The sequence below is a fragment of the Typopeltis vanoorti genome, chromosome 13 (genome assembly GCF_054136105.1).
Source record: "Typopeltis vanoorti isolate ZY-2024b chromosome 13, IOZ_Tvanoo_1.0, whole genome shotgun sequence".
Classification (NCBI taxonomy): Eukaryota; Metazoa; Arthropoda; class Arachnida; order Uropygi; family Thelyphonidae; genus Typopeltis; species Typopeltis vanoorti.
In genome coordinates, this window is record NC_143561.1 from 16,365,912 (window position 1) to 16,385,927 (window position 20,016).

At 36.6% G+C, this 20,016-nt stretch overlaps 1 protein-coding gene across 2 annotated transcripts in view; it reads right to left on the reverse strand.

The window, feature by feature from the left end:
* Mulk (acylglycerol kinase-like protein Mulk) overlaps positions 1–20,016 on the reverse strand; it is a 182,859-nt gene that overhangs the window by 105,457 nt on the left and 57,386 nt on the right. For both annotated transcript variants that reach the window (XM_090402840.1, XM_090402841.1), the window contains exons 5-6: positions 3,706–3,781; positions 130–222 (exon numbers count right to left, since the gene is read on the reverse strand). In XM_090402840.1, the coding sequence (XP_090258966.1) occupies positions 130–222; positions 3,706–3,781 (169 nt within the window). The remainder of the gene's footprint in view (positions 1–129; positions 223–3,705; positions 3,782–20,016) is intronic.

Sequence of the window (20,016 nt, forward strand, 5' to 3'; positions counted from 1 at the left end):
TGACCTAATCTGGTACAGCATACAAAAAATAATATTTTTGTTAATTACACAAACAAATAAAAATGACTTAAGCAACACTATTAACAGGTGCACATCATACTTTATATGAAAATCATAAAAATAACAAACTTCATGAAGAGTGCCGTTTCCTCCAGCAATAACAACAGCATCTGTTTTTTCCATTATCTCCATAAAATCTTTTGCTTGTCCTTCTCTATCTGTCTGGAAAAAAAAATTATATTCTAACAAATAAAAGAAAATAATTAAATGTTCAAATTTAAAACATACTGCTTTAAAGCAATATTACTTTTTCTTCCTTGTTCAGTGATTACAATCACCAAGAGCACATTAATATACAATATAGAAGACATGCACTATATTGAACTATATTCAACTTATTACTGATTTTTTCCCCCCTCACACAGTAATGGGCATTATAAAATTGTACCAATCGGAAATCTGTATACTACTGCATACTAGTTTATCTTGAGTAGTCTTTTCCTTCCTTCAAAATTATGCATGTGAAACATTTAGGAAAGGAATTAAGGTCTGTGTAGTTGTTATCAAACAATAATTTAGAATTTTTTTTTTTACCTTATGGATAAAGACTAACTTTCAATCACAAAATGAGCTAGAACCTACAAAAAGTACATTACTTTTAATTAAATTCTGAATTTAAAATATACAGTATGTTGTATCACATGTTCTTTAATTTATAGTTTAAAAGAACAATATCAACTTATGTCAGCTGTATATCATTTAGGTCTTTGTCCAATTAGGAAGCTGACTCGTTTCCATTTACTGTGAAAATCACTTTTCCCCTTAAGCTAACTAATACAGGTTAGCTGTTCCTCACTTGTCCATCTTTGCCTCTGTTTTGTAACCACAAATAAAATAATAAAGTTGACTGATTGCCAAAGTTTCAAGTTATTTTTGATTTTCATAATACAGACCAAACATATTAGGTTCATTATGAAGATTTCAAGTAAGTGATATTAAGCTGTAACATTTCAAAATTAAAAATTAATTCTGTATATTCACATTTAAAATTTCATACTCTTCTATTTCTCTTAGACACTGCTTGGAAAGAAGTCAACAGACACCATGGTGTGAGGAACAAACAACTATGGCACCCAACTTAATAAGATGTACGACCTCCTTTAACTGTGATGACTGCAGCAATCCTATGGGAGCATATGATAGCAATCAATGGAAATTTTGGATCATTTTTCCTGTAATCATGTAATGAGGTCCTGGACTGCTATGGGGCAGATGTCCCTCATCCTCACTCAACGCTCCAGTTCATACCACAGATGTTTAATAGGGCTCAGATCAGGGCTCTGTGGAAGCCGGTCAAGTGTGGTGATGTCTGTGTCCACAAACTAACCATGCAGTTAAAGCAGCAGCTTTATGACACAATGCATTGTTGTGCTGAAAGAGATAATGGGCAGTTCTGTAGAAACACCACAAAGTAGGAAGCACTGCATTATGCAGAATGTTCAAATATCTCTCGGAGTTCAATGTTCGTGGCACCACAAACACAGGTCTGAGGCAAAACAAGAAAAATAGGACAATACCACCACCACCACTACCTCTGAATTTCATAGTTGGGGGTTATGTAGTCTGGTAAGAGACATTCACTGGACATCCGCCACACCTGCCCATCTGCTCAGTAGAAGGTGTAACATGATTTATTGCTCCATAACACAGCTTTCCAAGCTTCCACATCCCACTGTACATGCTCTTTGCACCACTTAAGTCATCTTAAGTGGTGCAAATAACATGATAACATAATGACTGCATGTTAGTTTGGGTAATGTGGGGGCTTGCACATTGGTTCTACCATGGAAACCCATGTTGTGAGCCTCGATTCTCAATGTTTTTGTGCAGATTCATGTTCCAAATGATGCTCAGAACTCTTCATTCAATATATCGGCCAATGAATGCCAGTTTTTGCATATTATCCTTCATAGCACCCTACGGCTACATTCAGTGAGTGTGGTAAGTCGTCTACTGCAGGTAGCACTTACATTCATCTCAGTATGGTATCACTGATTGTTGACCTGGGATGGCCCAATTTGCCAAATAAATAGGCCTGCATTATGGCATCCTATTACAATGCCTCTTTCAGGCTTCATCCGTTCTTGCAGCCACCCGAACACAGTCGCACTGAACTTGGGATCATCATATTCCTCCAATTTATACTAGCTGCAAACACATATTTCCTTTCTTTAAATCCAAATAAATTTTACTAGTTTATTTGGATTGTCCTTTCTGTCCCCCCTCCCCCCTAACCTATTACAATGCCTCTTTCAAACTCCATCAGTTCTCACAGCCATTTTACCCGAACATAGTTGCACTGGACTTGGGATCATCATATTCCTCCAATTTATACTAGTTGCAAACACATATTTCCTGTTAATCATTTGTGTTCTGTCATCAGTGTATGAGTCCTGCCATTTCCTTTGTATAATGTTGACTACCATATCCTGCATTTACTCACCTTAGCTACAAGTTTTCTCTGCAAATTTCAGTAGATCATGTTGTCTTGGCTCTAAAATATTGAGTATTTATTAGCCATTCTTTTTTTTTGGTTTTCAAATAATAGTGTGTGCTGCAGAAGTGCAAATTCCAGATGCTCTTGATTACTAGTTTATTTGGATTTCCTCCCCCCCCCCCCACTCCACTGTTTTTACTCACTTTTTAATAGAATTATGTTCAACAGAATTTGCATCTTCATCCTCATCAATATGAATTTGATTTACACTTTCTATCAGTATATAAGTCTAAAATGAAGATAAGTAATATCTCATGTCCGAAAATTTTCTTTGAAATAATACAATATTAAATATGAAAGAATGAGGTGACAAAAAAGATCTAGTTTGGTTCTTAACTATTCAACTCTTGAATGCATGTGGGGGAGGAGTAATTTAAGAACCTATTATATGTGCTCCTATGGTGAGGAATAATGATCTCAACAGACCTGCTAAAGCTTGGTATAACGAGTTCAAGAAGCCAAAGTTAGTGAAAGTAATTCCAATACCTTCTTGGGTATTTTATTTCTTTCCTAGAAACAAAATGGACCAGCCTTTTTTTTCACTAAAATCACTATGGTAAAATTTGCACCACAACATAATACTTCTCTGCTCCCAGCAGGTTCACTCTAATACATAATCAGTAAGTAAACCAACCATATTAATATTGAGTACTTCTGATTCTGTATTTATTACAATTATTATCTGACAAGTCAGAGACTCATCACAGGAAGCCAAATGTGCCATTTCATGTGGCCACTGAGACATTTCACTAACACTGATTTTGTGGTTGCCAGCCTGATTGGGTGAGTAAATAGTACACCCACTCTCCAACCAACAGGCTGTGGGTTCAAATCTCACAGTATCATAGATGTTTGTGGAAGTCTTTAAGTGGCAGATGATTTATATCACTTGATATGAGACCATTACTCTGCTTATTAGAGGTCTGAAGTGACTTGAAACAGTTCCATATTTGATCTCTAAAGTTAAGCTCATGGATAATTTTGCCACCTCACCAAACTAATGTATTATAGGTTTACAATCTTTTATGGGTAAGATTCAGACTAAAAAAGTGAATTAAATTAATACTACCTGCTTCATACATAATACTGATTTGTATTTATATATTTAGAAACACTAGTTTTAGTCATAATGTCCATAATTTTCTTACCTGAACAACACTAACTTTCATTCCAGCTAGATACAAGAGAGGTGCTGCATATTTTTCAAACAGAGCCTTTCCTTTCCTTCAATGTAAAAATACAATTCTTAGAGTGAATGCATGAATAAATCATAAATTACAAATTAATGACAAGATATAACACTATTTCATGATATTCTGGTGTACAACTTAAAATAACATGAAGTGTGAGAGGGAAGTGATCAAGAAACAGAATTCCCAAATATTAAGTAAACTTCATTATGAAGTTTACTTAATGTTTAACTTTACTGTTGTTATAATGTAGTGGACTGCACACATTTTGTTATACTACGTTCTGTATTCTATTTTTCATACTTCCACTACCCTGCTTTATCTTTGTTTTCTCTTTACTTAATTATCATGAATGGTCGACTGCCTTTACTATCAGCTGCTGCCACGTATGTATTTCTACTATTTCTTATTTCTCACACTCTATAGTCTAACAAATATATTTGTTTTACAACTGCGCTAGTTAGGCTATATTTTGAGTACAAGAGTATAAGAAATAGTAGAAATACATCTTAAAAAATTCGAACCTGCATAAGATAGAAGTTGCAGGATTTATAATAAAGCCACGACTAGTTTAAAGTAAAGATAAATATGTATAAGTAGGGGATATAAATGATATCTGCTTTGTCTTTAAATCAAAGATCAAATTTAAATCAAATATCTGCTTTGTCTTTGATTTAAAGACAAAGCAGATATCCTTTCTTTTAGGGTTACACGGTAATCAGCATTCATTTTAAAAATTTTATGGAATTTACGACCGTGTTAAAAAACCTCTTTTTATTATCCCAACGTTTCGATCTTCACATCAAGATCATCATCTGGAGCGTACATAAATATACAGGACAAGCTGAGTTACATCATTAACTGTAAGCTAGAGAAACAATGATTTGATCACATGTTATTCTACTGGCATGACCTCTGGTGGAAAAAAAATATAAATAAAAATTAAATTAAAAAAATAAAATAAAATAAAATAAAAAATAAATTTTTACATCAAGCTAAATTCTATTTTTACAATGACAGGAATAAACATTCTTTCAGATGGTTTTCTTTCAGAAACAATTGGTGTCCTATTTTTAGTATTACAATTCTTATTTTTGATTTACAATACTGGATTTTCTACAGTCCTGTTTATAGTTGTTCTTGGTGAGGAAGGCCGAATATATACCTTCTATATGTTTGGGATTTTTAGACCATCACTGTTGTTCAGATTGGGATGGTTGCTGATAATCTCACAGGCTGACTTGAATTTCCGTTCATACCACGTAGACAGCTGGTGGTTTTCCAGTCATAGTCTTACAGTGGCTGCACTGCATAGTTCAGAAAGCCTGGACAGAGGGACGAATTCCCGATGATTGGAGTAGAGCTCTCATAGTACCCATATATAAAAAGGGAAATAAAACTGAATGTGAGAATTACAGAGGTATTTCCCTACTGAGTGTTCCTGGCAAGATCTATGCAAGTATACTTGAGAAACGGTTGAGAAGAATTGTGGAAGAAAAGCTTGGTGAAGAACAAGCTGGATTCAGGCCAAATAGAGGCTGTCAGGATCAGATCTTCACTTTACGACAAATAGTCGAGAAAGCATGGGAATATAACAAAGATCTGTATTTAAGTTTTGTCGATTTGGAAAAGGCATATGACAAGGTGCCAAGAGAGAAGCTATTCAATATGCTGCAGTTATATGGTGTCAATGGGGCATTATATCAAGCAATACTTAGTCTTTATTTGAGTTGTAAGTCAGCAGTTAGAATTGAAGGAAGTACAGGAAGATGGTTTAATGTTAAAGCTGGTGTGAGACAAGGATGTACATTATCCCCCCCCCCCCTCTGTTGTTCATTATGTATATGGATCACATTATGAAGGAAAGTGGTATTAAATGTGATATCAAAATTGGAGATGTTAATGTCAGCTCTTTGCTTTATGCGGATGATGTTATACTTCTAAATAAATCCGCTACAAGTCTGCAAGATTCTCTGACTAAATTGAATAGCTCCTGTAATAGATATGGTATGAAGGTCAGCAATAAAAAGACAAAGACAATGAAAATAGGCAGAATCATTGAAAATGTCAACTGTGTTGTGAATGGAGAAGCTGTGGAACAAGTAAAACATTTCAGCTACTTGGGCATGATTTTTACTGAAGATGGTAAATTAAATATAGAAATAGACAACAGAATCAGCAAAGCTGGTATGGTGGGAAGTCAATTGAATAAATTCATATGGAATAAGAGAGAAATTAGTCAGAACACTAAATTAGCTGTATACAAGACAGTGTTCAAACCAGTTTTAACTTATGGATCTGAGAGCTGGGTCAGAAGTAAAACACTTGACCAAAGACTAGAGACCGCAGATATGAGAGTCCTGAGAAAGATTAGAGGCGTGAACAGATGGCATCAATGGCAATATCATATTAAAAATGAGGATATCAGGAAAGAACTTGACATTGTCAGCATCCAGGAATGGGTTAGCAGAGCTAATCTCAGGTGGTATGGTCACTTAAATAGAACGGGAGAGGAAAGATTAGCAAAACAAGTGTTCTCTGCCAGGTTGGCAGGAAAACGACCCAGAGGAAGACCAAGATATAGGTGGATTGATACGGTACAAAGTGCCTTAGACGATAGAAATATAAGATCTAATAATGTTGGAGTCTTGACAAGTAACAGACTGATTTGGAGGAAAATTGTAGATAGGAAGTTAGTAATGATGTAATTTTTTCATGTAGTACTGTCATATCCTGTACACCTCTTGAGGGTACATGGCAGGAATTTGATTATGGTATGCTACCTAAGCTAGCCATAAATACTGTTACAACTTGAACAGTGCATAAACCTTTAAACTATCAGTAAATCATTTACAGCTTTCATCACATACAAACCACATGTATAATGTATAATATAACAGCACGCAATGTTCAAAATGTCTCCCTTTTGCTTTCATGCATGTCCAAAGTCTGTGAGGCCACATATCGATGCCAGCACACACAACATCCAATGGAAATGCTGCCTCTGCATGCCCCAAATCCATGTGGCTGGTGAGAAGCCTGTAAGGAACAACATCCCCGCATCGCTAGGGTGTTGTTCCTTACAGGCTAATCTCTCAAGCTCCAACCACAATTTGAAGTCCAACAGATTCAAATCGAGACTTCCAGACAGACAGATGGCCAATCAGATGGTGATATGTAGTTGGTCACATTCACCTCCAATCATTGTTGTGTGGTCCTCACCTTGTGTGTAGGGGCTGAGTCCTGTTGGAAGGTCCACTGCCTACCGTGAAACAAGATGTTATTCAGGGACCATACCAGAGGTTCCAGCACACTATCTTGATACACTTTGGAAGAGGTTTTAACCCCTTTCTCACAGTAATGCAACTTGAATACCACCTGATATGTTTTCCCCCACCAAACCATCACTGATGTGAGGTGATACTTCTCTGAATCCTGGTTGCAATGCGACCATCTGGGGCATATACCCAATCATTTTGGTGGTTTAACAACTCTTAAATGGCAAAAATCTACTTATACGATGATAGAATCTCATCCTCAGGGCATCAGTTAGTACATGTGACATTGTTCTCAGCAAAATGTTCATCTCTCATGCCATCACTTTCTGTGTTCTAACAGGATTACAGCAGAGGCATAGCTTCACAGTCCTCACAAGCTGTTGTGTTAGCTTCTGTTCTTCACAAAAGACATTAGCTTTTGTGTCGTTATAATGTTTAATAGTCCGATACATAAACATCGTACTGATCCCAAGTGTTTTTATCATGTTGAAAATAACAGGTGGTTGTATCCCAACCTTATGAAGTGCTATTACAGCTACGAGGTGCTCATAATCTCCCCAATGCATGTTAAATGTACAGCTAGACCTCTCTCTCTTTACTGATAAACATGCGAATGTTGGGTGTATGCAGCGCAACTAATGAAAATGCGCTCATGCAATTCTGTGGGTATTGTGGGAGTTTGCAGTAGTTGTAACAGTATTTATGGCAAGACTGTGTATAGCATGCATAGTTTTTCCACTCTTTCACAAGTGGGATTTTCACAAACGAAATAAAAACAAAGAGTAAGCGTGAACAAACCTTTGAGAATTCATCTTGTTGTTACTGTAATTCCAAAATCCAGATTCCAATGTAATTACATGAAATCATGTAGAAAAATGTCAATTTCGACTTAGTGTAACTAATGAAATCTGATTCTGGAACAGATGACAAAATGACTTTCCAAAAAAAATAACAGTTACATTATATAAGAAGCAAGAGGCCTAAATGATTTCCTAAAAGAAATATGTAATTTTGAAGGAAACAATTTTTAAATAGATCTTTTCCAAATTTTGGCCATATATTCAATATTTGCTAAGATGGGAATGGCAAAACTTTAAATTTTATAACTGTTAATCAAGGATATTATTTCAGTAAAAGAAATTAACAACAACAAATTGGCTATCTAAATGAACTTGTTAAAAAGGCACAATATTAACGTGTATGCACGTATGTATGTATGTGTGTTACATGTTTTGTAGGTTCATCATATATGTAACATAATGTATTATGTGTATTGTCTAATTTAATATGTTCTTCAGTGTTACTTGTTCTGTTCCATATTAAGAGGAATTAAAGTTGAGTATTTTAACTATTTCCTTGTGTCTAACTAAAGAAATGGCAATTCTTGGAAAGAGCCATTTGGAATGCCAATTTTTAATAGTTTTACAACTGCAATAACTATAAAAATTGCATACAGGAAATTACATACAAACTGTTGTTTCTATTATTATCCAGGTCTCCATGGAGTCAAAAGACTCATCGTGGGAGGTTGTTCTTAGGAAACACAAAGTTTATCATACCACTCCTTGAACTCATTGACCGTTCTTGCTCAACCACTCTCTCAGGCAATGCATTCCACGGTTCAACGACCCTCCACACAAAAAAAAACATTCCCCATCCTACAATATTGCTCACAGCTTCCAGAGATGGCCCCTTGTCATTGCTCATTCCTGTCGTTCCACCAAGTGAAAGAACTCCCCAATGTCTACCCTGTAACTGCCTCTCAACAGTTAAAAAATCTCGATCATATCACCTCTCCTTCTTCTATCCACCAAACTCTGCAGTCCACATTCCCTCAGTCAATCCTCGTACCTGACATTGTACAGTCCTGAAACCATCTTTGTTATCTGCCTCTGTACCCTTTTGACATTTAATTTATCCCCTTCAAATCCTGGATCAAATCTGAGAACAATAGTCCAAGTGTGGTCTGATCAGGGTCTTATACAATGGAATGATAACTCTTTTATCTCTGCAGGTCAGCATCCTTCTCAGTATTGCAGCAATCCTCTGGGTTACCTTCACCACCTCTGCAATATTCCTATCCTATCAATCATCACCCCCCCCCAGATCTCTTGTCTCTCCTACTTTCTCCAGTATAGCTCCTCCAATTGAGTATGCATCCTCCTATCAATGGATCCCAAACTTCAAGACTTTATATTTTGCTGCATTAAACCGACACCCCATTCATTTGCCCATCTGTCTAGTTTATTCAAATCCTCTTGCAGGGTTTGAATTTGCACATCTGCACTATTGCTGATACCCCTTCCCAGCTTCACATCATCCACAAACAACTGAATATCCCCTTGGAATCCATTGATAATGTCATTAATATAAAGGTTGAACAATACAGGTCCCAGTACTGAGCCCTGTGGAACCTCACTTGTAACCTTCTGCTTCCTTGATATTGCCCCACCATACACAACTCTCTGATACCTATTAGACAGCCAATCGTGAATCCATTTGACTAACCTGACATTTAAACCCATATGCTGCAACTTAAATATCGGCTTATCATGTGGCACCCTGTTAAACGCCTAGCATTTGACAGGGTGCCACATTTCTACCTAGCACAATAAAAATTCTTGTTTATTTGCCATTTTTTTTTTAATGTATTTATAAAACAGCAAGTTACATGATAACCAAAGTAATTCATTTTAATGAAATGAAAGTATAGATATTTCGTACTGAAAATAACAGTACATCATCAGTGCATAGAAACAAGCAAAATCAAAGAAACGTAAATACAAGGTACATGCAGCAGTCGATGGTTTACCAATTTAAAACTGTTGCATGTGCTAGAAATTAATATTAATAAATAACATTATTAAGAAATATTTTAGACGGTTACATAAAATAAATAAATAAAATAAATAAATTGAAAGAGATGGGATTGGATAACAAACTTCTGTGTTGGATCAGCGACTGGCTGTCAGATAGGTATCAGAAAGTTGTATATGGGGGTGCAGTATCTCGAAAGAGAAAGGTCACCAGTGGTGTACCACAGGGATCAGTTTTGGGGTCATTGTTGTTCAATTTGTATGTTAATGATATTGGGTCGGGTTTAACTAATGATATCCAGCTGTTTGCAGATGATGCAAAACTGGGGAGAGCAATGCACAGTCAGGCTGATGTTAATGCCTTACAAGAGGACTTGAATAGATTGCATGAATGGGCAGGTAAGTGGAACTATCGGTTCAATGTTGCCAAGTGTAAGGTTTTGAGATTTGGTAAGCAATGATGGGATGCAAAGTATACACTTGGTGGGGAAACTTTAACAGAAGTAGGAGATGAGAGATCTAGGAGTGATGGTGGACAAGGACCTGAAATTGAGGGCCACACTGCACAAGTTGTGAAGACATCACATCGAATAATGGCAATGACGTGGAGATTATGATTCCATTGTATAAGGCCTTGATCAGGCCTCATATGAATTATTGTGCACAGATTTGGTCGCCGGGTTTTCATGGTGACAAGGATATGCTGGAAAAGGGTACAGAGAAGATTCACAAAGGTAGTGGTCTTTGGAATGTGGAGTACGAGGACAGATTGAGAGAATGTAAGTTGCAGAGCCTCATGAATAGGAGGAAGGGGGGGGGGATATGATTGAGACATAAACTGGTCAGGGGTTGTTATCAGGTAGACATGGAAGAGATTTTTCATAGAATTGAAGAGAGGAATAGAACAAGAGGCCATTGCTGGAAACTGTATAAGGAGGATGTGAGTAAATGAGTAAGAAGCAGGTTCTTTGCATGGAGAGTGGTTGGTGAATGGAATGCATAGCCTGAGTGTGTTGTGGATGTGGACATACATTGAATCAGTTTAAGATGCAGTTGGATGAGCAATGTATGCAATAGTGAGTACCTCCCACAATGAGTCTCTGACTCCATGGCGGGTGGGTGTTGATAATAATAATAATAAAATAATAAGAACATCCGTAGCTCAGTCAGTATAGACAAAGTCCTTTGGTTGGAAAGACCTGGGCTTGATTCCCGTCTGTGACGTGAGGAACCTTTATCTGGTCTCATTCAGAGGTAGAAGATTTTTTCACCCGGAAACTTGGGTTTTTCGTCCCCAAGAAGAGGCAAACCAGCCCCGTGAATACACCCATCTACAGACATGGGTGTATTGAAAGGAATATGGCCAACCACCTTATCAAGACGGTTGTGAAGTCCACAGCTAAAGAGCCTTAAAGTCTCATAAAAAGCTTAGGACAAAATAAGAATCTCCCAAACTCTTGGGAGAGAGTCAATCATTCCAATTCAGATTTGGCCAATATAAAAGGGCTCTGCAACTTTCTTTGAAAAGCTGTTAATATATAAACCTACTTCTATGGAGAAGATGAGCTTCATCCCACCAGATATTGTGTTTAGTGTCAATACTACATTGTGCCAGATCAGACTTTTGAGGTTTCATGTATTCAATATAATATTGATGTTCATTAATTCTTTTTTTCCACAGAAAAGTCTGCCCAAAGTATGTCATATTACATTCATAAGGTATCTGGTAAACACCAGCTAATGATATAGGTGACAGTTTGTCATTGGTGGATGCAATAGATGAGAAATTTTGTTGATAGAAAAATATGTGGGAATAGGGTGATACTTCAAAATTCTACCAATTGGTTCAGAGATACCAGAAATATAAGGGATTGAAACCCCAGTCTGTTAAAGAATCCCGAGATGTTGGAATATAGGAGTCAATTATCTGCTGGATTTGATTAGCGTTGTAACCATTAAATTCCATTACAGTTTTGATAGTAAGTAGTTCTTGTTGTAAGCTTGAGGGAGAGGAGCATACGTTATGTGCTCTATTAGTTAAAGACTTGATAACACCAATTTTTTGAGAGGTGTGATGAGCAGACTTTTGATGAATGTATCTGTCAGTAAAGGTAGGTTTTCAATAAACACAGGCTGATAAATTACCAGAGGCTGTGCACGTAAGAAGGATGTCCAAGAATGGTAAAACTACCAGCCTTTTTTCCCCCATGGTGAATTGAATGCGTGGATGAAGGCTATTGATCCATTGTAGAAAGTGGTAAGTTCATTTTCAGAATGAGGCCAAACAGCAAAGATATCATCAACATAATGAACCAATGAGAGGATTGGGGATGAATAGATGAGAACAAGATATCTTCTAGATGGGCCAAAAAATAGTTTGCCAAAGGTGGAGACAGAGGGCCACCCACAGCAGTGCAACTTGTCTACGGATCTTGTTTTTCCAGCTGAAATATCCTGATTCTGTAACAAATTCAAAAATCCTCACAATAACAGGAGGGTAATCGTCATGTAGTAAATTAAAAGTGTCAGATAACGGAATGTTGGTAAATAGAGAAACAATGTCAAAGCTGATTAACAAATTCAACTCTTGTATTTGAATATCCTCGATTTTCTCAAGAAAATGTGTGGAATTCTTGATGAACGATCTGGATTATCCAGTATGGGCAGATAATAAACGTAACAGAAAATTAGCAATTCTATAGGTGGGAGAGTCAATACAATTCACGATGGGTCTTACTAGATAACCTTCTTCAGCTTTTCCTTTATCTGCTTTCAAAATAGATATATCATTCTTTTGTCTTAAAGAAAAAGCACACAGGTTTCAGCAGTAGATGAATTATATGGAGGTAATTTGCTTTTAAAGAGTAAACTTCAGCAACTTCAAAGTGTAATTTATTAGCATCTTTGCTTGAAAGTCCCGATAGATTGCATTCGATGTTATGCAAAATATGAAGGATTTTTTTAAAGATTCTTCTTCTTATCATTGTGCTATCTTCTATCGAAGGTCAGCGACCATCTTGGCGAACAAACTGCGCTCTTGTGCTAATCTGAGCAGTTGTGCACTGCTCTTTCCTGTCCACGTCTTGATGTTGTCAAACCATGATATTCTTTTTCTTCCTCTAGTTTCCTTTGCCACCAATTCTTCCTATCAAAATAGTTTGTAGAAGTTGGTATTTGCTGTTTCTCATGATGTGGCCAAGATATGATGTCTTTCGTTTCTTGATTATTTGTACAAGATGTTTAGCTTTGCCAATGGATTTTAAGGCATCTTCATTGGTAATTTTTTCTGTCCATGATATCGTTAGCATTCTTCTGTATAGCCACATCTCAAAGGCTTCGATTTTCTTGATGGTTGTCGCCTTCAATGTCCATGTTTCAACTCCATAGAGCAGAATAGACCACACGTAGCATTTCAGCATTCGGCATCTGACTTCCATGTTTAGGTCTTTATTGCAGAATAGTGTTCTCATTTTCATGAAGAACTGCTGTGCAACTTCAATCCTTGTCTTTATATCTATTTCTGGATCCCACCGTTCATTAAGCCAGCAACCAAGATATTTATATCTTGACACTTGATCAATATTTTTCCCATTGAGTGTCAGTTTCATTGATGAGGCTGGATGTTTGCTGATGATCATGTATTTTGTCTTGTTGATGTTTATATTTATTCCCATTCTTTGGCTTTCTATGTATACTCTGTCAATGAGTTTTTGGAGATCCATAATATTATCTGCAATTAGCACGGTGTCATCTGCATATCGAAGGTTGTTAACAATCTTTCCATTTATTGTGATTCCCTCTGAATATTCTTCCAATGCTCTTTTAAAGATTACCTCTGCATATATGTTGAACAGGAGTGGTGAGAGCACACATCCTTGTCTCACTCCTCTTTTGATGTTAATATCACTGGTGGTAATGTTGTCTAATTGAACGGTAGCTGACTGATTCCAATACAGATTTGTTATTAGTCTTATGTCTTGTTCGTCTAGCCTTATTTGTTGAAGGACTTCTATTAAGTTAGTGTGTCTGACTTTGTCGAATGCTTTTTCAAAATCTATGAAACACAAAGACAAATTTCTGTTTTTCTATGCATTTTTGTATCAATATTTGGGTACAGAAAAGGGCCTCTATAGTACCAAAACCATTCCGAAAGCCAAATTGTGTTTCACTTAGAGTTTCTTCACTTTTTCTATAAATACGATTCTGAATTACTTTCGAAAATATTTTTAATGTTTGGCTCATTAGACTAATAAGTCGGAAGTCACCACAGGAATTCGCTTTGGGTTTCTTTGGGACAGTGATAAATGTAGATTTGAGCCAATCTGATGGAAATTCATCACTTTCATATATTTTATTAAATAGTTTTTCAAGAAGTTTGATGTTATCTGGTTCTATTAATTTTAAAAATTCTGTTTGCACACCATCTGGTCCACTGGCTTTTCCTGTTTTACTTGTTCGTATAGCATTCTCTATTTCACATATCATGATTGCTGGTCCTTGAATGTTATCTTTTATATTTATAGGCTTCTGTCTAGTATCATTGAAAAGTTCTGTTACATATTTTATCCAAATCTGTGCTTTATTCTCTTCTTCTAGAACTATTTTTCCATTTTCGTCTCTTAGAGACACTATTTGCTTTTTCCTCAGTTTTTCAGAAATTTCGTTGATTTTCTTATACAGATTGAAATTATCATGTTTCTTCTGAAGCAGTTCAATTTCAGTACATAAATTTTTCATCCAATTTTCCTTGGCTTCTTTTATTTTTTTCTTGATGATGTTATGTGTTTCTGTATACCTGGCAAGGTCTTTGTTTTTGTACATTCTTCTTGTATCAATAAGAGAAAGAATCTCATCTGTCATCCATTCCTGTTGTTTTATATTATTCACATAACCTACTTCTTCAATACTTGTTGTTACGATGTCATTCTTTAAGCTATTCCAAAGAGATTCCACACTTTTATTTTCTTCTATGTTAATCTGTTGTAATCGCAGGTTAAGCTGTGTCTTGGCACTTTTATTTATGTTCGGGTCTTTCAGTTTTTCTACAACAATTTTCTTTTTCTTCTTTTGTGATTTTTTAGCTGATTTTAATCTAAGACGTACTTCTGCAACTATGGGATTGTGGTCTGATGATATATCTGCTCCAGGATAAGTCTTTGCACTCTTTATACTACTGTGGAATCTTTTATTTATCAGTACATAATCAATTTGATTTCTGACAATGTTATGTTGGTTATCTTGAGGCGATTTCCAGGTGTACAGTCTTCTGGGTGGAAGTTTAAACCAGGTATTTGCTATTGTTAGCTCTTCTTCCTGACAGAACTGGACTAGGCGATCTCCTCTGTTGTTTCTGGTGCCTAAGCCGTGTTCGCCAACAATTTCTCCATCACCCCCTCTTCCCACTTTTGCATTGAGTCACCCATCACTATGTTTATATCATGTTTCTTTGTTAGGTTTTTAATCTCTTTTAGGTGTTCATAAAACTCTTCAACATCTTCTTCACTTTTGTCAGATGTGGGTGCATAAGCTTGGATGATATTTATGTTAACGGGGTTTCCCTTAAGTTGTAACAGCATTATCCTTTCAGAAAATGGAATCCAATTTATTACTGATTTATTGATTTCTTCATCTACTATTACAGCTACACCATGTCGATGTTTGTTCTCATTATTCCCAGAGTAATACACTGTTGTATTATCTTGTTGACACTTTCCAGATCCTGGCCATCTTGTCTCGCAAATTCCCAAAATCTGGATGCCCAGCTTCTTCATTTCTCTTGTGGCATTTCTTAATTTGCCAGCTTCATACAGAGTTCTGACATTCCAAGTTGCAATTTTAAAAGTGGACACCATTTTGAGCCCGGAGATTCTTCGCACCCCTGTCCCATTTAAGGGACGCTTGGGGCCAATTGTAAGGATTTGCTCGCCATGGTGGTTGTTCTGGAGATAAGGTAGAGCAGTAGTTTCTCCGTTTGCTTTCTGCTCTGCAGTATTACAGACGTACAGAATATAATCATATTGCCATCTGCAAATCTCTGATCACAAACTTTTCTGTCATCATTTGGCTTCAACCATGTGTCAGTACTGACAATGCTGCTTCCCAATGTCATGGGCAGTGACCCCAGCAGGTGCTTATTTAATGGGGGCACTACTCGCCATGTCACCGAGTTGTCATTGGGCTTTGTGAAGTTTTAAGTGAAACAGAGTTGCCAGTTCTGCTCCCCCACGCCCTGATAGCTCAGTCGCTGTTAGTCCACAGCTGTTTATTCACCAGATTGCTCTGCATATATCGCAGCTAGCCTCCATATCTGAAGGCTGTTCCCCGATCCGCCACCTGGGGATGCACCCGGTAGTAGTCAGCTCTGCCCCGGGCTTTTAAAGATTAGATTTATGTATTTGTTATTTTTCACATGGTACAGAAAACAGCTCATTGGACCTGTCAAATTCACTTTAACATGAAAACGTGAAAGCATAACTGAGACAAAATGCTCTAGATTAGAATCAAAAATATTTAAATTAAAAGGAAAATTTAATAAAGAAAGGGAATGACAACACCTTTATCATCCAACAATTGAAGTGAGGAAGATACACTGTCCAACATTAATAAAAAAAAATTAAATACATATATAAAAAAGCATACCAAAAGTTCTCAAAATCTGTGATGATAACGTAAGTTTCATTTTATTCATGTGTTGCGCAATTATATTTATCTTTGTAGCTTTGTAATTATATTTATCTTTATACAAAGCCTTTGTAGCTCAGCCTCTAAGGATAACAACTTTTGGTTGGAAAAACCTGGGTTTGAATTGGATTCAAACCCAGATTCATGAGCCTGTCTCCTCCCAATACATGTTCCCACCCTTTCCTTTCATCTATCAATAAACCAAAAATGAAACAGACAAATAATGACGGCGACAATGAAATCAAAATAAATCGCCCTTGATAACCAATTCATTCAAAAAAATAAAGCCAAACACAATATTCCAAACATACCAGGATCCCTAATAAAAGAAAAAAAATATTATTTCCACATCCATGCCATACATTTCAACATAAATGATGTCTATTATCACTTACAGACATCCAAACATGACCTCTTTCTCTTAAAAGAAACCCAAACTGCAGTTACATCAACCACACTTCTTCAATGCCTAAATTATACTCTTCACAATTCATTTGATTATTTAATTATTATTTTTTAAGGCATCTCAACAGAGTCTGGAGATTCACTGTGAGAGACCCAAATTAACCATTATACACACAAATCCTATCATACCTCTCCATGAATATCAATTCACTGTCAAGGAATTCACAACCAATTCTGGCAATCCATTCCACTCACTCACTGCTCTCAATGCAAAAGATCTGGTCCACACACCCCTACTAACCACACTCTTACACAACTTACACGGATGGCTCCCTAGTTCCCTGACTATCTGTCATTTATTGAAAAATTTCACTCGCATCGATTTCATAAAATCCCTTTAATATCTTAAAAGTTTCTATCATGTCCCCTCTTTTATTTTATTTTTTTTGCCTATCAACTAAACTTTATAATTCACAAACCTTCAACATATCCTCATAAGGAGTATTTCAGAGACCTGTCAGCATCTGGTCGCCAAGAAACCCAGGCAACCAAATCTGTGCACAGCAGTCAAGATGTAGCCAAATCATCGCCTTATAAAGAGGGATAATAACTTCCTTATCTTTAATTGTTAGTGTATTTCAACATCCAAATAGTCCTTTGAGCTATTTTATCAACTTTTGCAATATGTCCTCTGAACTTCAACTCCTTGTCCATCATTATCCCCAAGTCCTTAGTCTCATTAATTTCCTGCAATTCAATACCATTAATATGCTACACCATGTACAATCTTTTCAATCCAAAGTGCATAACTTTGGATTGAAACATTTTGCAACATAAGAAGAAAAGGATATGCCAATTCTTTTGCACATTCACGTAGTACAAGGGCAGATATGCCATCCCACTGCTGTGTTCACATTCATTTTTTAATATACTGAATACCACCTGTTTGTCTACGTCAATATTGATGTGCATCTCTGTAACATCACCGCCTGGATGATACACCTTTGCACAATGATCACTCAGCAACTCAAAAGTTGTTCTTTTGGTTTAGTTACCTTTCTACCATGACCACTGTTTAAAGTCATCCTACCATACTTATTTTTCCTCTTGATTGAGGCATAACGAAAAAATTCTTTTGGGTTTAAACCACTTCTTGACAGAGAATTCCACGTGTTTGGCAACTTCCCAGAACAAGACTGCATGGTCACTCTCCCCAAATGGGGGTAGAGTGTCTACTTTGGTTATGGATACATCTTCTGATGCTATTATCAGTTCCAACACCCTCAAACCACTTGTTCCCTCTATAACATTTTGTTTCATGTAATTATCCCTTAGCAACTGTATAAATCTGACTTCCATCTTGCCATGCCCCCTTTTCTCCCTCCAATCGATGTCCCTATAGTCAAAGCCTCCCATAATAACTGTTTGGCCTACATTCGTTATGCTAATCTGCTGATACATGGCATCTACATCTTCCTGTGTACCACCTGGTCTAGAGTAGCACCCAACAATGTATTTTGTCCTATTTGCCTCTATCTCACACCAGACAGCCTCAAATGAACCATCTCCCCCAGACCTAAAATTCTCTTTAACTTCTAATTTTGTTGGTTGTAATTCTTCAGCTATCATCAGCAAGAGATCAGCCCATCTCTTGTCCTGTTCCTTCTATCCTCCCTAACAATACAACATCCTTTACATTCTATCCCTGTAACTATATCATTTTCTGTCAACCAGGTCTCGCTGATGCCTATAATTTTTGGCCAAGTTGAACTGACCAATGCTAAAAACTCCTCACCCTTATTCCTGATACTTCTTGCATGCATTCATGTACATGCATTTCAACATCCCATTGTACACATAGTTACTCTTGTGTAATATCATTACGAACCTATTCAAATCAGAAACCTGCAAAATCCCATTCGGCATTGCATAATCATCACTGGACACATGGTCATTTATCACAGGGGTAGCCTGACACACGCTCAATTTCATCCTCCCTAATGTCTCTAGTTTCCCTGGTTTCCCTGGTTTTGTACTAACACACTCTCACTAAACAACACTTTCTCCAAACATCTAACTCTAAAACCATTTAAATGGAGTTCAATGGGCATATATAAATCCTTTCTCCCATCAAATTTACTCCATACATCAATAAACTGCACACCATTCCTCTTCCACAATCTTCTCATTGACAATCATGGCCCTTCTTCTCAGTTCTATCCTATTATACTGAGGCAGCACTCACAATCTTTACTTTCTTGCTCTTCATTTATGCTTCCACTAACAACTCTTACATATATTCTCTTTTTTCATTGCATATTTCTTATCTTTCAAATCATTTGCCAGCCAAAACAATTAACTCATTCACTTCTTTCTTCTGCATACTTATAGTGTCATTAACCTCCCTACCGGCCAATGTGGATGAAATAGTGACGCCAAATTGCACTTCTTATCCATGTTATTCAATGGGTTTTAAAACTTCATATCCAGATTTATCTCAATGTCTATAGACGTCATGGCCAGTTGGGGGAGTTAACATCCTCTTTCTTTGTGGAAACCATGGTTCCTTTCTGGGAAACTATGCTTTCATCACTTTCTCATTAAGTATACCTTTTATCAACAAATCCCCATATAATACTATCTCTTTTCTTCCAGTTTCTAGCATTTTTATGCTTTTCCAATTCACTCTTTCTTTCATTCATTCTCTGCAATCTATATCACATGCCAATCGTTTTTCCAGGGAGTCAGAGACTCAAACTGAAAACGTGAATTTTGTCCTGTGAAGGAGTATGCATAAGCATGCAATTTCTTTCAGTGCTAACATCTCATCATTCATTTTATTACTTTCAACCACTTCCTTCAAACTCATTTGCATTTTGTGCACTATCATTCACTGTTTCTGCTACATTCTCCATAACACTTTAACAATCCTGCTTTATATCCTTATTATCAGTTAATTCATTATTTTATAACTCACATTCCTTATAATCGCTTATGAAAAATTTCTGACAAATATTTTCTCCATTCTCACTCTCATACCACAAACCATTCGCTCTCGGTAACGAATACATTAAACATACGCTACATTG